At 36.3% G+C, this 21024-nt stretch overlaps 1 protein-coding gene across 1 annotated transcript in view; it reads right to left on the bottom strand.

Annotated features, from left to right (window-relative positions):
- The window catches only part of COL24A1 (collagen type XXIV alpha 1 chain), a 390023-nt gene that overhangs the window by 27725 nt on the left and 341274 nt on the right, over window positions 1-21024 (bottom strand). The window contains exons 48-53 of the mRNA XM_007978084.3: window positions 20792-20899; window positions 18715-18822; window positions 18569-18622; window positions 17949-18011; window positions 15884-15937; window positions 10311-10346 (exon numbers count right to left, since the gene is read on the bottom strand). Coding sequence (XP_007976275.3) covers window positions 10311-10346; window positions 15884-15937; window positions 17949-18011; window positions 18569-18622; window positions 18715-18822; window positions 20792-20899 — 423 coding nt within the window. The remainder of the gene's footprint in view (window positions 1-10310; window positions 10347-15883; window positions 15938-17948; window positions 18012-18568; window positions 18623-18714; window positions 18823-20791; window positions 20900-21024) is intronic.

Below are 21024 nucleotides of genomic sequence, written 5' to 3'. Positions count from 1 at the left end.
AGTAGCTGGGACCACAGGCATGTGCTTCTGTACCTGACCTACCTCATGTTTTATATCTGGATAAAGAAGGTGTACATATGCATACAGATTGGGAATTTAAAATTTAAAGTCTGTACAAATGTAATAGTAAGTGTTCTTGAATTTAATAAGTTTGATAATTTTTAAAGGAATGATTTATACTAATTATGAATTTCAAAAATAAATACATACATATATATGCTTTAAAAGCTTACAGTATTAATATTTAGGACCTATTTCCCATATCCTAGTTTTTCCTTCTAATGCAGAAACCATCCTCCTCACTTTCAAATTGGAGGCAAATAAGACAATGCTGATCAAGAACTGTGAAGACACATTAACTTAGAGATAATATTAGAGAAAATGTCAATGGGATGTTTCAATATTTTATGATTTCATTAAATAGTATGTTATAAATATGAAGCAGCTAATCTAAAAATTCATGCTGAGATTGTTCTCTGCTTTTTTTTTTATTTCTATAGCTTTAAGTTATGTGATTCAAGTTGTGACATTCTGTCAAAATTATTTTCAGGCCAGGTATAGTGACTCATGCCTGTAATTCCAGGGCTTTGGGAGGCAAAGACCTGAAGGATCACTTGAAGCCAGGGTTCGAGGTCAGCCTGGGCAACACTGGGAGACACTGTACCTACAAAAATAATAATAGTAATAATCATTAAATAAATAAATTAGCCAAGTGCAATGACATGCACCTGTAGTCCTATCAGCTATTTGAGAGGCTGAGGTGGGAGGACTGCTTGAGCCCAGGAGTTCGAGGTTCCATTGAGCTGTGGCTGCACCACTGCATGTCAGCCTGGGTGACAGAGCAAGTCTGTCAAGAAAGAAAAAAAAATCATTTGCCGATATCTGACATTAGGATACCATTTCTGCTATAAGTTAAAATTTTACTTAGAATTTTACTTAAGTTAAATTTTTACTAACTGTATCTCATTATTTCCAGCTGTCCTCTTTGCATTACTTACTCCAAAATTTACTCAAGTGTGTTTTAAGTGTTTGAGGTCTCATAGAAAGTAGGAAATTTTGTAAACTTTCAGGATTAATTTGCCAGTAACACAACAGTTTTGAAGTAGAGAAAGAGTAGATAATTCTACATGTTATCTGCTAGTTTTCCTTAAGATACCATATGAACAGGGCTGGGTGCGGTGGTTCATGCCTGTAATCCCAGCACTTTGGGAGGCTGAGGTGGGCAGATCATCTGAGGCCAGGAGTTCAAGACTGGCCTGGGCAACATGGTGAAATCCCGTTTCTACAAAAAATAGAAAAAAAATTAGCCGAATGTGGTGCTGAAAGCCTGTAATCCCAGCTACTCGGGAGGCTGAGACAGGGGAATCACTTGAACCAGAAGATGGAGGTTGCAGTGAGCTGAGATCATGCCACTGCACTCCAGCCTGGGCAACAGAACAAGACCCTGTCTCCAAAAAAAAAAAAAAAAAAAAAAAAAAAAGAAAGAAAGAAAGAAAGAAAGAAAGAAAGAAAATATATACGAATCTAGGGACTCATTTAAAAAACAGTCCATAGGCAGGCAGACAGGCAGCAAGTATAGAACAGAAAGAAAAATAACTCTTTCATAAATGGCCATACAGAATCAGCTCTCTCAATGGTGGAAAGGACCTACTTGGGATCAATACTAGAGTTTACAATGTTAAATTGCAGAAGATGTGAAGCTTCCTAATCAAGAAACCCAAATTATAATAAAGGGGTTACATTTCATGTGTTGTATAATGAGCTGTAAACATCTTTGTATTTTTTTTAAAGTCACTGAATCATGCTTTGGTCATTTTTTGGTTATTTTTAGGTATAAAACTTGGTAAGGAGAACACAGTTTAATAAATTCATAGCTTAATAAATTTTCCTGCATGGAAAATTTTTAAATAAGATTGAGGCCGGGCGTGGTGGCTCATGCCTGTAATCCCAGCACTTTGGGAGGCTGAGTGGGGTAGATCACAAGGTCAAGAGATCAAGACCATCCTACCTAACATGGTGAAACCCCGTCTCTACTAAAAATACAAAAAATTAACTGGGTGTGGTGGCAGGCACCTGTAGTCCCAGCTACTCGGAAGGCTGAGGCAGGAGAATCGCTTGAACCCGGGAGGTGGAGCTTGCAGTGAGCCAAGATTGTGCCACTGCACTCCAGCCTGGGTGACAGAGTGAGACTCCGTCTCAATAATAATAATAATAATATTGATAAACCAATTTGATAGACTATTGTGATTCTGATATTTGTGCAAAGACTTAAGTCTCTTATTTGTCTCAATACAATAGGTCTTACCTAATAAAATCCATTCCAAAAATGCACCATTTACTAGTATTATCTGAGAATGACCTCTGTGAGTGTATTACTTTCTGAAAGACAGTAACCAATTAGGTGTCTTTAGCCAGTCAATTATTTAAACTGTCTCCTTAAAGAAAACAAACTGGTAGAATGCACTGAAAAAATCCCAGTGAAAGTGTAAGAAATGTTACCAAGATTTTCCATAAAACAAAGGAGAAAAGTTTAATGGCACATTTTATGGATTATGATAATTGCAGAATGATCTCCAGGAATTAAAAGATTACCTTTATAAAGCTCCTTAAATTACAATGGAATCAAAGCAAAAGAGGTGATTAAAAAGGTATTTAGTATCAGTTACTCAACAATAAAACAGAAAAAACTCATAATTCTAATGTGCCAGTGAATCTTTTTTTATTTTTTAAATTATTATTATTATTATTTTTGCAGCAAATTTAGTTGCCTACTCTAAATGCCACTGTGCCCATTTCCCATCTCCCTCGGGTACTGGAAGTTTGCATATTATTTGTGAAGAGAACCATGATAACCCACAGACTAAAAACCCTATAAAGCATGTTAATTCAGGAAATTCTACTTTACCAGGCTAGAATTGGAAATAGCATTTCGCTTTTTAATTTTACAGCATATTATTCATTTATCAACTATTACCTATTACATGGCAAGTTCTGTGCTAGACACTGATAACCTGTGTACTACACAAAGTTCCCTACCCTCATGAAGTTTACATTCTAGTGGAGGGGACAGGAAACAATTGCAATGAGTGCTATTATGAAGAAAAGAAAACAAGATACTGTGAAAGAGAATGACCGGAAATGATGAGACAGAATGATCTGACAAGACTTCTTTAAAATGGTATTCGAGCAAAGACCTGAATATTGAGATAAAATTAGTCATTTGAAGAGTATTTGAAATAATTTCCTAGGTAAAAGAAAGGCATATTCCTAAGAATAGAAAGGAGGTCAGTGTAGGTGGCAGGTGGAAAATGGTACATCAGGACACTGGAGAGGCAAACAGGGGCCAGTTCATGTAGGGCCTTGTAAATCAAGGCAAGGAAGCTTAGATTTTATTGTAAGTGCAAGAAAAAGTCATAGGGAGGTTTTTAAAGAGGAGAATGATATAATTTGATTTATTCTGTAATAATATCACTCTGTTTGCTATGTAGAGAATAGATTGTAGTGGGGGGAAAGTGGAAGAAATAAGAAACCAGGAGTCCAGGTGGGATATCATGATCACTTGGACAAGGGTGCCAGTGAAGAATGAGAGATGGATTCAGAATAGGATTTACAGCTGATGGGAATTAATCTCTAAAGAACTCTTTATATTCTATAGCTTTGTTAGTTCTTTTGTGGGGGGGCTTATTTATTTTTCTTTTATGTAGAATCACACATATTCAGATCTGGAAAGAACTTTATAGATATCTCTTCTAATTCCCTACTCAACGCAGGAATACCAGTCCAGTAGCTCGGGGAGATGGTCAGTAGGCTTTGGTGAAAGGTAGTTACTACCTTGCAAAATGATCTTTTTGTGTACTATTTCATTATTATATTAGATAGCTCATTATTACATTGAGCTGAAATTAGCCTCAGTATTCTATTAACTTTGTCACTAAGTATTTATTGTGTTAATTATGTGTCCGGTGCTATAATAGACTGGGGACTAGGTGGTAACAACGATGGTAGGTAGGTACTAGGTGGTATCTAATACAGCTCATGCCTTCATGGAGCTCACTTTCTCTCAGGGAGCTGAGCACAGAAACCATAAGTACGATTCAATAAATAAGTCATTTGAATTGTATCCTCTAGAGTTACTCATATTGTATCTATCCTGTCTTTTATAAGATAACCTTTCAAATATTTGAAGACAACTGTCATGTCCCAACACCTCAATTTTATCTAATTCATTTACCAATAATTCATTAGATATTTATTGAATGCCAACTATAAGAGAGGCACTGCCAGGTGTGAGGGACATAGCATTAAAACAAACAAAAATTAACAGATTACATGTCTGTGTTTTTAAGGCCACATTCTTTTTTTTTTTTTTTTTTTTTTTTTTTGAGACGGAGTCTCGCTTTGTCACCCAGGCTGGAGTGCAGTGGCGCAATCTCGGCTCACTGCAAGCTCCGCCTCCCGGGTTCACGCCATTCTCCTGCCTCAGCCTCCGGAGTAGCCGGGACTACAGGCGCCCGCCACTGCGCCCGGCTAATTTTTTTCTATTTTTTAGTAGAGACGGGGTTTCACCATGGTCTCGATCTCCTGACCTTGTGATCCGCCCGCCTCGGCCTCCCAAAGTGCTGGGATTACAGGCGTGAGCCACCGCGCCCGGCCTTAAGGCCACATTCTAGTGAGGAAAAATACAACAAATAAACAAAACCAAATAAATATGTAAGATGTCAGCTGGTAGAGACACAGGTAGAAGGAATATAAGGCGTCTCAGGAAAGTGGGGGCACTGCTACTCACACAGGCTAGTCAGGAACCTCTCTGGTAAGAGGACATTTAAGTACAAAACTGAAGAACACATGCTAGGCATTGTACTAGGTCCTGAGTGCTAGATATCATGTCCAGGGGTGGGAGTAGGGTGGCGTCAAAGCATTAGCATGCCTGCTCCGAGAAATGTTCATTAAATCAAAATGTCAAGATCAGCAGGAGCTCTCTACCATACATAAAGGGTATGGTAGAGAAATAAGAGGTGCAAAAGCCAGAAAGTGAGACAAGAGACGAAAGAACGAGGAGAGGGATGTAATCAGGCTGCAGAATCTGGTAGAGGTTAACCATCCCAGATATTTCAATGGGTCCTATCAGGACATGGGTTCCCCCAGATCCTTCCCCTTCTCTGAATGTGCTTTAATGTTGTCCATGTTTTCTTTGGGGATAGCATGACTGGTACCACTACCTGCTTTATTCTGCATGCCATATTTCTACCATTACAACCTAAGATGGCAGTTCTAATCTATTGCATTTGTAATCCATCAGAGTCACTCAATTTTTTTTTTTTTTCATGTGAAATGCTTGTGACATTGCCATAGGTACTTCAGGCTTCCTAATCCTGACGGAGACTATGTCCCAGCCACAGTACTTGGAGAGGATACTGGGGAGGCATGCAGAGCCACACTGATATGGAACATGGACTAATTCCAAGTCTCTCTGTTTTCCTTTCCCTCCTTCACTCTTCCTTGGAAATATAGCTTCACTGTGTGCATATGCTCTTGCTTCCTGTTACAATAAATCTGCTGAGAAAAGGTGAGGATCACATTTCCACAAATTGAACACATCGATTTAAATATCCTTTTGTGATTCTTAGGCTATCTGAGATTACATAATTTCTCTTTTTTAGCTAATTAATATAACTGCAACTTAATTATTCTGAGTCTCAAGTGTACCCTACGATGAGAAGAAAAAATCTCAGCTGTCACTATGTAATCTCATTACCTTGTAATCAAGACTTTACTGCTATATTTAAATTTATTCTTATGGGCCTTACGTACTTAGTTTCAATCTCCCTCATTTTATTTCATGTCTGTCCTCTGTTTATGGTTGCTGCTTTAATAAGTTCGGCATGGATCACATACTCAATGAGTAGATTTTAGCTTCTCTTGCAACAACAAAAACAAAAAAATGGGTAATCGTGAGATGAATATATTAATTTGCTTCAAAAAATTACTTATAGTCAAATTACTTGTTTATAAATAACCTTTTTACTATCTATATGTATCCTATAACATCGTATTAAATCTATACAATAAAAAACTTATTAAAAAATAAACTCAGCATGATCTCTGCTGGAGAAGTGGCCCCTTTACAACACATCTTCTTTAGTTTGGAAGAATTGGCATCCTAGAAATGAGGGAAGTAGTGCCAGTATAAGCTACTTTGGTCACAAAAGTGCTGTGTACCTTTTGCCCATCCTCTCATCATTGTCTCTAACTGGCTGATAGCAACTAATGATTTGCCTCTGCATTGCAGACCTCTTTGGTGCTGACTGGACATAGCGGGTATATACCTAAAGCGACTTGGCAGTCCCTTTGTTCTCTCACTAGTGAAGAAAACCCATACCCCATCTCCTGACGCCTGGCAAGGCAAATAATCCATTTCACACAGTGATTGGGGAAGAAGTGATTGGCGGGTTCTTAAACATGTTTAGAGTTTATCAGATTTCACTGTAATCTACCACATAGGTTTCTTTTTCTTTTTATTTATTATACTTTAAGTTCTGGGTTACACGTGCAGAACGTGCAGTTTTGTTACACAGGTGTATACATGCCATGGTGGTTTGCTGCACCCATCAACCTGTCACCTACATTAGGTATTTCTCCTAATGTTATCCCTCCCCTAGCCCCTGACCCCCCACAGGCCCCGGTGTGTGATGTTCCTCTCCCTGTGTCCACGTGTTCTCATTGTTCAACTCCCACTTATGAGTGAGAACATGTGGTGTTTGGTTTTCTGATCTTGTGATAGTCTGCTGAGGATGATGGTTTCTAGCTTCATCCATGTCCCTGCAAAGGACATGAACTCATCCTTTCTTATGGCTGCATAGTATTCCTTAAAGACACTGTATATGAGCCATGTTTTCTTAATCCAGTCTATCATTGATGGACATGTGGGTTGGTTCCAAGTCTTTGCCATTGTGAATAGTGCTGCAATAAACATATGTGTGCATGTGTCTTTATCATAGAATGATTTATAATTCTTTGGGTATATGCCCAGTAATGGGATTGCTGGGTCAAATGGTATTTCTAGTTCTAGATTCTTGAGTAATCGCCACACTGTCTTTCACAATGGTTGAACTAATTTACACTCTCACCAACAGTGTAAAAGTATTCCTATTTTTCCACAACATCTCCAGCATCTGTTGTTTTCTGACTTTTTAATGATCGCCATTCTAACTGGCGTGAGATGGTATCGCACTGTGGTTTTGATTTGCATTTCTCTAATGACAAGTGATGATGAGCATTTTTTCATATGTCTGTTGGCTGCATAAATGTCTTCTTTTGAGAAGTGTCTGTTCATATCCTTTGCCCATTTTTTGATGGCGTTGTTTGCTTTTTTCTTATAAATTTGTTTAAGTTCTTGTAGATTCTGGATATTAGCCCTTTGTCAGATGGATAGATTGCAAAAATTTTCTCCCATTCTGTAGGTTGCCTGTTGACTCTGATGATAGTTTCTTTTGCTGTGCAGAAGCTCTTTAGTTTAATTAGATCCCATTTGTCAATTTTGTCTTTTGTTGTCATTGCTTTTGGTGTTTTAGATATGAAGTCTCTGACCATGCCTATGTCCTGAATGGTATTGCCCAGGTTTTCTTCTAGGATTTTTATGGTCCTAGGTCTTACATTTAAGTCTTTGATCCATCTTGAGTGGATTTTTGTATAAGGTGTAAGGAAGGGGTCCAGTTTCAGTTTTCTGCAAATGGCAAGCCAGTTTTCCCAACACCATTTATTAAATAGGGAATCTTTTCCCCATTGCTTGTGTGTTTCAGGTTTGTCAGAGATCAGATGGTTGTAAACGTGTGGTGTTATTTCTGAGGTCTCTGTTCTGTTCCATTGGTCTATATATCTGTTTTGGTACTAGTACCATGCTGTTTTGGTTACTATACCCTTGTAGTAAAGTTTGAAGTCAGGTAGCGTGATGCCTCCAGCTTTATTCTTCTTGCCCAGGATTGTCTTGGCTATGTGGGCTCTTCTTTTGGTTTCATATGAAGTTTAAAGTAGTTTTTTTTCCAATTCTGTGAAGAAAGTGAGTGGTAGCTTGATGGGGATAGCAATGAATCTATAAATTACTTTGGGCAGTACGGCCATTTTGACGAAATTGATTCTTCCTATTCATGAACATGGAATGTTTTTCCATTTGTTTGTGTTCTCTCTTATTTCCTTGAGTAATGGTTTGTAGTTCTCCTTGAAGAGGTCCTTCACATCCCTTGTAAGTTGGATTCCTAGGTATTTTATTCTCTTAGTAGCAATTGTGAATGGGAGTTCACTCATGATTTGGTTCTGTGTTTGTCTGTTACTGGTGTATAGGAATGCTTGTGATTTTTGCACATTGATTTTGTATCCTGAGATTTTGCTGAAGTTGCTTATCAGTTTAAGGAGATTTTGGGCTGAGACGATGGGGTGTTCTAAATATATAATCATGTCATCTGCTAACAGAGACAATTTGACTTCCTCTCTTCCTATGTGAATACCCTTTATTTCTTTCTCTTGCCTGATTCCCCTGGCCAGAACTTCCAATACCATGTTGACTAGGAGTGGTCCTTGTCTTGTGCCGGTTTTCAAAGGGAATGCTTCCAGTTTTTGCCCATTCAGTATGATATTGGCTGTGGGTTTGTCATAAATAGTTCTTATTATGTTGAGATACATTCCATTGATACCTAGTTTATTGAGAGTTTTTGGTGTGAAAGGCTGTTGAATTTTGTTAAAGGCATTTTCTGCATCTATTGAGATAATCATGTGGTTTTTGTCATTGTTTCTGTTTATGTGACGGATTATGTTTATTGATTTGCATATGTTGAATGAGCCTTTCATCCCAGGGATGAAGCTGACTTGATCGTGGTGGATAAGCTTTTGGATGTGCTGCTGGATTCGGTTTGCCAGTATTTTATTGAGGATTTGCACATCGATGTTCATCAGGGATATTGGCCTAAAATTCTCTTTTTTTGGTGTGTCTCTACTAGGCTTTGGTATTAGGATGATGCTGTCCTCATAAAATGACTTAGGGGGGATTCTTTCATTTTCTCTTGCTCAGAATAGTTTCAGAAGAAATGGTACCAGCTCCTCTTTGTACCTCTGGTAAAATTTGTCTGTGAATCTGTCTGGTCTTGGACTTTTTTGGGTTGGTAGGCTATTAATTATTGCCTCAATTTCAGAGCTTGTTATTGGTCTATTCAGAGATTCAACTTCTTCCTGGTTTAGTCTTGGGAGGTGTATGTGTGTCCAGGAATTTATCCATTTCTTTTAGATTTTCTAGTTTATCTGTATAGAGGTGTTTATAGTATTCTCTGATAGTAGTTTATATTTCTGTGGGATCACTGATGATATCCCCTTTATCATTTTTTTATTGCATCTATTTGATTCTTCACTCTTTTCTTCTTTATTAGTCTTGCTAGTGGTCTATCAATTTTGTCAATCTTTTCAAAATACCAGCTCCTGGATTCATTGATTTCTTGAAAGGTTTTTTGTGTCTCTATTTCCTTCAGTTCTGCTCTGATCTTAGTTATTTCTTGCCTTCTGTTAGTTTTTGAATTTGTTTGCTCTTGCTTCTCTAATTGTTTTAATTGTGATGTTAGGGTGTCGATTTTAGATCTTTCCTGCTTTCTTTTGTGGGCATTTAGTGCTATACTTCCCTCTACACACTGCTTTAAATGTGTCCCAGAGATTCTGGTACATTGTGTCTTTGTTCTCGTTGGTTTCAAAGATCTTTATTTCTGCCTTCATTTTGTTATTTACCCAGTAGTTAGTCAGGAGCAGGTTGTTCAGTTTCCATGTAGTTGTGCAGTTTTGAGTGAGATTCTTAAGCCTGAGTTCTAATTTGATTGCAGTGTGGTCTGACAGACAGTTTGTTGGGTGTGATTTCTGTTCTTTTACATTTGCTGAGGAGTGCTTTACTTCCAATTATGTGGTCAATTTTAGAATAAGTGCGATGTTGTGCTAAGAAGAATACATATTCTGTTGATTTGGGGTGGAGAGTTCTGCAGATGTCTATTAGGCCCTCTTGGTCCAGAGCTGAGTTTAAGTCCTGGATATCCTTGTTAATTTTCTGTCTCATTGATCTGTCTAATATTGACAGTGGGGTGTTAAAGTCTCCCATTATTGTTGTCTGAGTCTAAGTCTCTTTTACCACATAGATTAAATCTACTTCCTGACAACTGCAATTTTATTTTTATTCTACAAGTATCAGAGATATAATAATGAATAACTGTAACAGGGTCCTTGCTTTCATGGAGCTTAAAGTCTAGTGTCAGGGTTACTAAAATCACAAATTTAGTTAAACTTACAGTTTCACCTCTAAAGCCCTTTTCACCTCTGGGTCCCTAAAAGAAAAAAATAAAAGATATTAGTTCAGTGTTATTGATAGTTATGTATTAAATGTAGCTGAGGTCATTATATGTAGAAACACGACAATTTATATGTTTGCTTTTTCTATGTAGTAAGACATGTTTTGTTAAATTGTATAAGTTCTAGTTTTATTTTCCTAAATAAAGCAAAGCAAACAAAAAACCCCTAGTGATTTATCATGTTGTCTGCTTTGCTGTTCCTAGTTCTAACCTTAAGGTGAGACTGAGATAACTACTTATTCATTCAATTAAGTCAAAACAGCTTATCTGACAATCATATACAAAACAATTTAAAAAGGACATTCTAAATTCAGGTTAAATTCTTCTAATATTTGTTTTTCTTAACTTTTGAAAACCCTGTTTCTGGGATGGTTTCCCTTCTCTTTCTTGCAAAAAAAAAATATGTTGATATTTGATATGTTGTATACGTTTCCATGCAGTTCAAAATAATTTCTAATTTTCTTGGAGACTTCCTCTTTGATCCATGAATTATTTAGAAGTGTGTGATTTAATTTTCAAGTGTTTGGAGATTTTCCTATTATCTTTCTGTTATTGATTTCTAGTTTAATTCCATTGGCAAGAGAATATACCTTCTATGACCTCAGTTCTTTTACATTTAGTAAAATTTGTTTTATGCCCCATAACATCTTCTATGTTGGTGAATGTACCATATACACTTGAAACAAATGTAGTTTGCTGTTGCTGGGTGGACCTACTGCTTTTAAAATGTGTTAATATTTTCCTGTTCATCCTTTTGAAAATTTTATATATATGTAAAAAATGAGATAATACTATTCATCTTTTTTGTAACCTGAATTTATACCTTCGGAAATATAATATGAATGTCTTCCATGTCAATCTACATTCTTTTAGATAATTAAAATACTTGCCTAGTATTTAACATACTATGATAATATTTTAAATTTGCTATTATTAGACTTTTTGCTAATTTTTGTCATTGTTAGCAGTGTTGCGAGAGATACCCTTACAGTATAAAATTTTTGCTAAAGACTGTCCTCTAGAAAGTTAGTTTGAAATTACATACACACCTGAAAAATGGAAGTGTATATTTCTTCTGATCTATGTCATGTTCTTTGTTAATTTGCAAGCTAAGAATACTATCTTCTCATTTATTCACCATTTATATGACTTCTGTGTTTCTCATCTTGTCTCAATTCATTTTAAACTAGGTATTAACTTAAAATAACTTACTTATTATTTATTTATTTATTTATTTATTTTTGAGATGGAGTCTCACTCTGTCACTGGACTGGATGCAGTGGCATGATCTCGGCTCGCTACAACCTCCACCTCCTGAGTTCAAGCGATTCTCCTGCCCCAGCCTCCTGAGTAGCTGGGACTACAGGAGCACGCCACTACACCCAGATAATTTTTGTATTTTCAGTAAAGATGGGGTTTCACCATGTTGGCCAGGATTATCTCAATCTCCTGACCTTGTGATCCACCCGCCTCAGCCTCCCAAAGCACTGAGATTACAGGAGTGAGCCACTGCGCCCGGACCCTGATTTTTAAGATATCTACACAGCACTTAAAAAATACATATACACCCTTTTCCACTCCCTACTCAGTATTAAAAACCTGGTATGTATCTTTTCATACCTTTTTCTAATCAAATATTGACAAATACATTTATATATGTATGGGAAATATTGCTTGTGTTTTATAATATTGGGATCATATTATATACTCTTCTATGCATCTCACTTAACAATACATGATGAAATAACTGAGTCAAACTAGATATAATAAATTCTTTTAAATGACTGTATAATATTCCATGAAATGGCTAACCTATAACTTATCCAATAATTCCTTTAGAAATGAGTATTCATGTAATTTCAAATTTTTCCCCAATAAAAGCAGCATTGTAAAAAAAAAAAAAGCCTTTGCAAAATTTCATTAGTGTATTGGGTGTGTTTATACCTGGGGGATAAATTCCTCAAAGTAGAACTGTTTTGTTAAAGAATATGTCCCTATATTTAGCAAATCTTTCCATAAAGTGTGTAATTCACATTTTTACCAGTGATCAATGATAGTACTGTTTTCTCCTATATTCCCTTCTGAGAAGTTAAGTGTAATATCTTATTTTACTTTAATTTGCATATCTCTAATTTAAAGTTAGGTGAGTGTCTTTTTATTATAAAACAATAGTTGAACTTTCGGATTTGTTCTTTTTTTCTCCACTGGCTACTTTTTTGATGGAATAGTTTTCATTTTTCTATTGAACTTTCTTTTTCAAACTATAAGAGTTCTTGGTATATGTGTGTGTATGTCTGTCTAGAAAGATAGATATACACATTATCTATCTATCTATCTATCTATCTATCTATCTATCTATCTATCATCTATCTCTATCTAGATACACACACATATCCATATCAATAGATAGGTAAATATTTTTTTTTTCTTTTGCCTAGGCTAGAGTGCAGTGGCACGATCATGGCTCCCTGCAGCCTCAACTTCCTGGGATCAAGTGGTCCTCCCACCTCAGCCTCTCGAGTAGCTGGGACTATATGCATCTGCCACTACACCAGGCTCAGTTTTAGTTTTTTTGTAGAGATGGGATCTCGCCATATTGCCAAGGCTGGTCTAAACTCCTGTGCTCAAGCAATCTTCCAGCCTCAGCCTCCCAAAGTGCTGGTAATACAGCCATGAACTACTGTGCCCAATTGAACTCTTCGTATATTAACCTGTTATATGTTATATGCTTTGTAAATATTTTTCCCAATCGATATTACTTTTAAACTTTATTCATGGAATCTTTTTTCCATATAAAATTTAAAACATTTTCAAGTATTCAAATATACTTTCTGTTCTTTTATAGGTCTCCCCAATCCTTAAGCTACATGTTAGTTTTCTCGATTATTCTTCAATTTTTTTTTTTTTTTTTTTTTTTTTTTGAGATAGAGTTTCACGCTTATTGCCCAGGCTGGAGTGCAATGGCATGATCTTGGCTCACTGCAACATCTGTCTCTCAGTTTCAAGAGATTCTCCTGCCTCAGCCTCCCAGGTAGCTAGGATTACAGGCATGTACCACCACACCCAGCTAATTTTGTATTTTTAGTAGAGATGAAGTTTCACCATGTTGGCCAGGCTGGTCTTGAACTCCTGACCTCAGGTGATCTGCCCACCTCGGCCTCCCAAAGTGCTGGGATTACAAGCGTGAGACACTGCGCATGGCCTCTTCTAGGCTTTTTATTATTTTATTTTTTACATTAAAGTCTTTAACAGTTCATCTAGGATTAAAATAATTTTGGCAAATGGGATTCCAATTCTACTTTCTTCTTTTTTTCTTTTTTAAAGAGATGGGGTCTCACTCTGTTTGCCCAGGCTTGAGTGCAGTGGGTGCAATCAGCTCACTGTAGCCTGGAACTCCTGGGCTCAAGCAATCCTCCCGTCTTAGCCTAAGTAGCTAGGGCTATAGGCATGTACCACCACACACAGCTAATTTATTTTTCTATGATGGGGGTCTCACTGTCTTGCCTAGGCTGTGTTCCAATTTCTTACAGCAGGAAGATACTCAAAGTAATTCCATCTCTCTTCCCTGTCACTGACGTAGGAGTAAGCATCTGGCTGAATGCTAAGGATATGAAAAAAATGTAATCGCAGACTTCTAAAAAAATTCTTATTTTTGCCATGATAGTACTTTATGCCACTTTTTTCCTTTGGATAATTATATCTGGATGTGGTTCTTGAGAAATTGTAGTCATCTTGCTATACGCCTAATTATGAAGCCAACATTCAGGATATCAGGGTAGAGACATAGAGATATAAGAAAGACATAAGAACCTGGTCTTGGATAAGATAATTGAGTCACCAAATTAACCAAATCTGAAGCCCTTCCTATAACGTGATACAAATTTTCTTATTGCTAAAAGTAGTTTGGTTCAGGGTTCCTATTATTTGCAGCCAATTCTTCCTCAATTATATGCCATTTTTGTTATAAGTAAATTCCTATATATACTTAAGATCAAATTCTGGGCTTCAGTCTGTTACACCAATCTGTTTATTTCTTTGTACTACTATATAGTTTCATTTACAATGACTTTGTAGTATTGTTTTCTTATCAGAAAAGCAAGCCCGTCACCCCTCACCGGTATTTTTTTTCACAATGTTTTCTCCAATCTCAAATGTTTATTCTTTCATAATGAACTTTTCTTCTCAGAATGGAAAAAACTTAATATGGAAAAATTGGTGTACACGCTGAATACTATAAGGGTCTTTAAGAACTATCTATAAACAAAACACAGTAAGATATTTTAATTAAGTAATTTAAAATTACATTTTACTTAACCAATTAATACATCATAGTTTTGACAGAGGGGAACAATCATTCTGTAATCAGAACAGTATGTGTCCCTTAGCTTGCTGAAGAACCACTCACTGAAATATGAGAATTCTCCCACTTACAATCTTATATAGCTCCAAGTGGCAAATGTTGAAAGTCTAGAGAAATACTGAGTTATACATTTTACTTCTTTTGTTTACATATCCAGTAACTTTGGTGGTTTCTTCTCTAAATTTATCAAAGAGAATAGTGGTATTAAACATTTGAAGCATTCTATTTTTATATTTTTAAATTGTCTGTGTCTATAACTTCCAAATAATTCAAAATATCAATTCCCTAGACAGAATGAATCTTTCCTCTCTAAGTCTCAGTTTGACTCTTTCTACTGTCCTCCTTGTTTGTTAATACTATTATCAGTGTTGGAAAACTTTCCCAACATCACTTGCCCCATCATTGTCTCATTTCTCTGTTTTATTTCATAGCCAAATTTCTTAAGGTACTGGCGTGTAATATCTCAATTTCCTCTCCAGACACAGCTTGAATGGAGTGGAAAGAGCGCTGGTCTTGAGGTAAGAAACACCAGCTATGTAATTCACCAGGTCTATCACCTTGAATGACTAGATGAATCTCCATAAACCTCATCTGTTTCCTCATCTGTTAAATGAAAATAATATCTACTGCAAAAGTTTGTTGTAAGAATTTAAGGAACATTATTATTAAATATTTTCCTCTACTTCCTTCATCATTGTAACCTGTACTCTATCTTCTACTGCAACTTATTCTCTCAAAGATTACTGTTGACTACTCCTTTCTTGTAACCTATTCTTTCGAACGATTCTTTCCTTCCTTTATAGTGGGTACTTCCAAAAACTCAAATCTTGGATGTCTGCACACCTTTTGCTATCTATGTTCTTTCCTTCAGAAGAATAATTTAGTTTTATTGCTCAAGTGTTTATGATGCTCTTCCCTTCCTGACTCAGTTCTATTTTCTTTTCTTAACTCCAATTATAAATGCCTACCTACTTACTTACACTGTCTTCATTACACATATGGTCCCTAACTTCTCAGGAATCATCTTCCAGAAGAAAATGTACGTCTATTTTTTCCAATTGCTTCTCAAATACCCTAATTCTTTGTAGATTATTCTAGAAATAGGATTAAAGAAAAAAAAGAGTACAAAAGACTTGTATTATCATAAACTTACAGTTCTACCTGTTGGGCCTATTATACCTTCTCTGCCAAGGGGACCAGTGTTTCCCTGTTGAAGTAAAAGAAAAACAGTCTCACTGTTAGTATAATTAAAAAAAAAAAAAAAAACTCCAGAGAATCTTTTGTACAATGGTAAAAGAGCCATGTCTACATAATTATCCTTTTTAATATAAAATCTTATAGTATTAGCATAAATTATAATAATCTTGGTTAACAGTATGTGACTCAATTCTGCATATTATTAAAGTCTCCTATCAGGAGAGTTACATCTGTATAATTCCTAAAAAACTGATGAATTAGCATTATGACTTTTATGTGGTGATAACTTCAATGATGCATTTTACACATGTCATTATATAACAAATAAAACTACTTTATTAAAAAAAGAATAGAATGATGAACAAGGTTTTGAATAAATTTCTGTGCAGATGTTGAAAGAGCAGATGTTTGGGTAACATGAAGCGTGAAATAGAGAAAAAGTACAGTAAGGAACCAGAGGGCAGCATATGTGACCAACTAAACTTCAGTTCTTCATTTGTAAAACAGGAATAAGAACATCTACTACACAGGGACATTGTGAGAATTAAATATGAAAAGTGCTTTTAAAACTTTAAGCTGTTATTTGATTATGAGGATAACCTTGAATAAGGTGAATTTCTGATCAATTCCTCCCAAAGTAGGAACAGAGTCTATAATTTCTCAGTGAATACAAAATGCCCATTTTAGCTTTTTCCTACAAACTTCAGCTTCCTTGGTTCTTTAGAAATCATGAAAATAGCTAATACATTTATAGTTGAAGAAATATTCAGAAAGGTCTTTAAACAATGACTATGACAATACTCCTCTTTGCATTATGTTTTGATTGTTTTTATTGAGACGGAGTCTGTTGTCACCCAGGCTGGAGTGCAGTGGTGTCAGCTAACTGCAACCTTCGCCTCCTGGGTTCAAGTGATTCTCCTGCCTCAGCCTTCTGAGCAGCTGGGATTACAGGCATGTGCCACCACGCCCAGCTAAATTTTTTGTATTTTTATTAGAGATGGGGTTTCACCATATTGATCAGGCTGGTCTCGAACTCCTGACCTCAAGCAATCCACCCGCCTCGGCCTCCCAAAGTGCTGAGATTACAGGTGTGAGCCACCACGTCTGGCCTTTTTTGCATTATTGAAAACAATTTATTGTAAGAGTTAGGAAAGCAGTAAAGGATTTTAAAAGTTTGACTTTCATTTAATAGTCATTTAAGATACCTTTCTCCTGCATCTGAACTGCTTCCCTTCTTCCTTTCTCTGCTCTTTCTACACTTGCCCCTGCAGCTGCTACGAGTCATAGAGATGCTACTACCACAGCCAAACCATTACTTGAAGTTTTTGATTTTTTTTCTCTTCAGTTTCAGTTTTATAGAACATCTCATCAATTAGAAAGTTTTGGTTAATAAAAACTAAAATAAAACAAAACAAAAAACTAAAAACAATAATCAGTAACCACTGGTGGCTTATTTGTCCTATTTATATTCTCTACAATTTGCAATTACAAGCACTCACTGCTAATTGGAGTTCCTCAGACCCTGTTTTTTGCAACTATTTAAGCGGTTCCTCATCACTCTCTTGGGATACCTGCCCCTGAGCTGGGAAAACACAGCTATTGGGAAATATTTTCAGTCTGGTCTGAAGAGCTCTGGTCATACACAAGCTTCTTCCAGGTGGTGCATGGAGGTGGTCTCTGGTTGTATTAATGCTTATAACATGAAATTGCTGTATGTTTTTGTTCCTGGCGTGAGTTAATAAATACATTATCCAGTCTTCACAGTAATTCTGATGATTCTTCTTTTTTTTTTTTTTTTTTTTTAAGTAAGACTGGGAAGTATGGGTGGTCTATGAGGTATTTTGCTCACACTAATATATGAACTGCAAAAGACTGAATTCTGCATGTGCCCTCATGAGTTTCTATCTTAAAAGTCATTTTATTAAGTTATTTACTTATAGCACATTACATTTAGAGCTCTTAAGCCCTACAGTGAGCTAAGAACTACAGTTTCTGGGTAGGTAGAATGACTTTACACTTACTCTCTGTCCAATAGGACCTTTAGGACCTGATATCCCAACAATGCCAGCATCCCCTTCAGGACCCTAGACATACAATAAGAAACAAAAAGATAAAATTTGTAGCTCTATATGAACATTTTACAAAATTATATCAATCTATCAAGAATTGCTCTTTTAAAAATGGAATATAATACTGTTGCGCATGCTGAAGTATTCAGAAAGAAGTGTGCTGAGGCCTACAATTTACTTAGAAATACACCAATGAAGGGAGAGAGGGATACATAGATGGAAAAGCATGATAATGCCAGTAGGGTAAAATGTTAATGGTAAAATTTAGGTAATGGATATAGGCATTTATTGTAAAAATTTCTCAACATTGCTGTATGTTTGAAAATTTTCATAATAAACTGCTTGGGAAAAGGGATCAAAGAAAACAAAAGCATACCATATACTAAAATTTCTGGGAAAATGTATAGTTACAAAATTTTAAAAATAGACATATTCAAAACTCAAATATATAAATATGTACCTACTGAAATTTTATACATTTAAAAAAGCTCAAGTTAGAGACTGTATTGATATTTCAACAGCTCTTTTATTTCTAGATAGTTAGAAGACTAGAAGAAAGTATGTAAACATACTTTAGGGCCTGGGAATCCTTGGAAACCTGTCAAACCTTGAACACCATATTCTCCCTGCAAAGTGAATTGACATGATAATAATTACTGTACAATGGTAGCCTGTTCTGTAGAATAAGTGCTTAGTGAATTTCTGAGGTGGTACATACAGGCTGCCCTTTCAGGCCAGGCTCTCCACATGGTCCTTGATCACCTTGTGCTCCTCGGTGACCTCTTGTACCTTGAATTCCAGGTTGACCAGGTAGCCCTTGTTCACCCTACGGGTAGAACAAAGAAAAGTGATATTCACTTCGGAACATATAAACATATTGGCTTTTGAAAGAAGCCCAAATACAGGCCCATCCTTAGGCATAATACAAGGCACTGGGGAAATCAAATTTTGCATGTTCATCTTGTTCACCAATATTTTCCACACAAGTAGTATTTAATTATAATGAACCAGAAGTGCAGCAGTGGGAAAAGGAAATTCCAGAGATTGTGGTGATGTGTGGAAAGAAGAGGGAAGGGGGAACCTATAAAACTAGGAGGATAGTAAGACAAGAGAGGATAGTGAGGGTGTGGTATGTGTGGGTATGCTTAGATGTGATGGAACTTATATTTTGTTTATGTATTTATTTTATTTTTATTAGAAATGGGGTCTTGCTCTGTTGCCCAGGCTGTAGTGCAGTGGTGTGATCATGGCTTACTGTAGCCTTAAACCCCTGGGCTCAAGCGATCCTCCCAACTCAGTCTCCTGAGTAACTGGGACTACAGGCACACATCATTGCACCTAGCTAATTTTTTATTTTTTGCAGACAGGATCTCACTGTGTTGCCCAGGCTGGTCTTGAACTACTAGTCTAAAGTGATCCTCCTGCACTGGCCTTCCAAAGTGGTAGAATTAAAAGTGTGAGCCACTGTGCCTGGCCAGAACTTGTATTTTGAATTGATATCTTTTTTCTGTGTTTTCCCTACCATCCAGAGATGATTCAGCTATCTAATACTAGAAAAAGAGTAGTCTCCTGAAGTGTAAACTCTGGTTTTAGCCATGATTATCTTTTTAATTCCATCAATAAAAAATTTCCATTATCTGTCTCCCTAGGTTCCTTTGATATGAACTGTCTTTATCCCCTAAAAGTCACTTTAAGTACATACTTAACCAACATTATTGAAGTTTTAAAAGTCAAGTCTTTTTCACTTATTTTTATTTTTGAAATGAGAGTAGAAATATCTTTCACACCATTTCTAAAAGTAAATTTAGGAATCAGGTGGACTTTAGAGATAGGTTAATGAAAAATGATGTTTGGTAGACTTTGGCCAAAGATTCTTTAAGATGAACAAATTATCTCTCACTGTCTTGAGACAAAGCTATACAACTTTGGGGCTTGACAAATATGGATCCTTCTTATTGCAAATTCAAGCCAAAAGGTAGGGATCTTTATTTCTTTTACTGGCTTTAGCATTTGCTTAGCTGCTTTGGATTTAGTACAAAGGAATATTCATGGTATAAACATTAACAGAAGACTAATATTGTAAACAGTAAGCAAGTGGGTCTTGATTTTCAGTTTACCCACATGGGTCAGAAATCTGAAAATTCTTTAGAAGTGGAACTGTGAAAATCAGGTTAAGAGGTAATAATGGTAAAGTTGCGAATGTCTTAGTCTTAGGCATTTATGAAAGAGCTTTAGATGTTGGACTAATTTCTGTTGTCTGGGTCAATCCTGCATGAGATATTTCTAAAAGAGGTTTTGTCTGGAAAGTCTATTGACATGTGACAAACTCCACACAATAAATGCAATGTAAGACTTAGTTACTGTCACATTAACTCTAAGAAACAGTCTGTACAGTTATCAGATTAATTAATTGGTTGGTTAGGTTCAGAGTCAGAGGAATATGAATTGTATTTGAAAAAGTATTTATCTGGAAGTAAATAAGATTTCTCTGTTTTGGAGAAGAAGATAGATGACAGAGAAGGAAAAAGAACCAAAATGAGTCAAAGATGTAGCATTTTGTAAAGCATCACTAGTCCTGGGTCAAAGAGTTGTTATGCCAAATTACAGGTATTGTGGCTATCACGGGAGATGGATATGTCAAAGCCACATACTTTCTCTTTTCCTAATGTGCTTTTACTATTAGCCAAATTCTATTAAAAACTATTAATCTTACCATCCTGTGATCTAGCCAATGAACTCAGGGCCAGAAAGGATGGCCAATACTGCTCACCCATCGGAACAAAATATTAAAGTACCTTTGGGCCTTGAATTCCTGGGCTTCCTGGCAAGCCTGATGAACCCTTTACTCCTGGAGGACCTGGAGCCCCAGCAAGTCCTGTTCTTCCTGGGCTGCCTCTGATGCCCTAAATAACACAGATAAGAAATGAAAACTGGGAAAGCTTCTAAAAAGTCAGTTTAGAGGCTCAATAAAATGTAGGAAGAGTTGTGTCCTGAAAGGCTGCTGTTAACATACTGCCCAGGAGGTATC

This window comes from Chlorocebus sabaeus, chromosome 20 (assembly GCF_047675955.1).
Source record: "Chlorocebus sabaeus isolate Y175 chromosome 20, mChlSab1.0.hap1, whole genome shotgun sequence".
NCBI classification, from domain to species: domain Eukaryota; kingdom Metazoa; phylum Chordata; class Mammalia; order Primates; family Cercopithecidae; genus Chlorocebus; species Chlorocebus sabaeus.
This window is presented reverse-complemented; position numbering and strand designations above follow the sequence as displayed.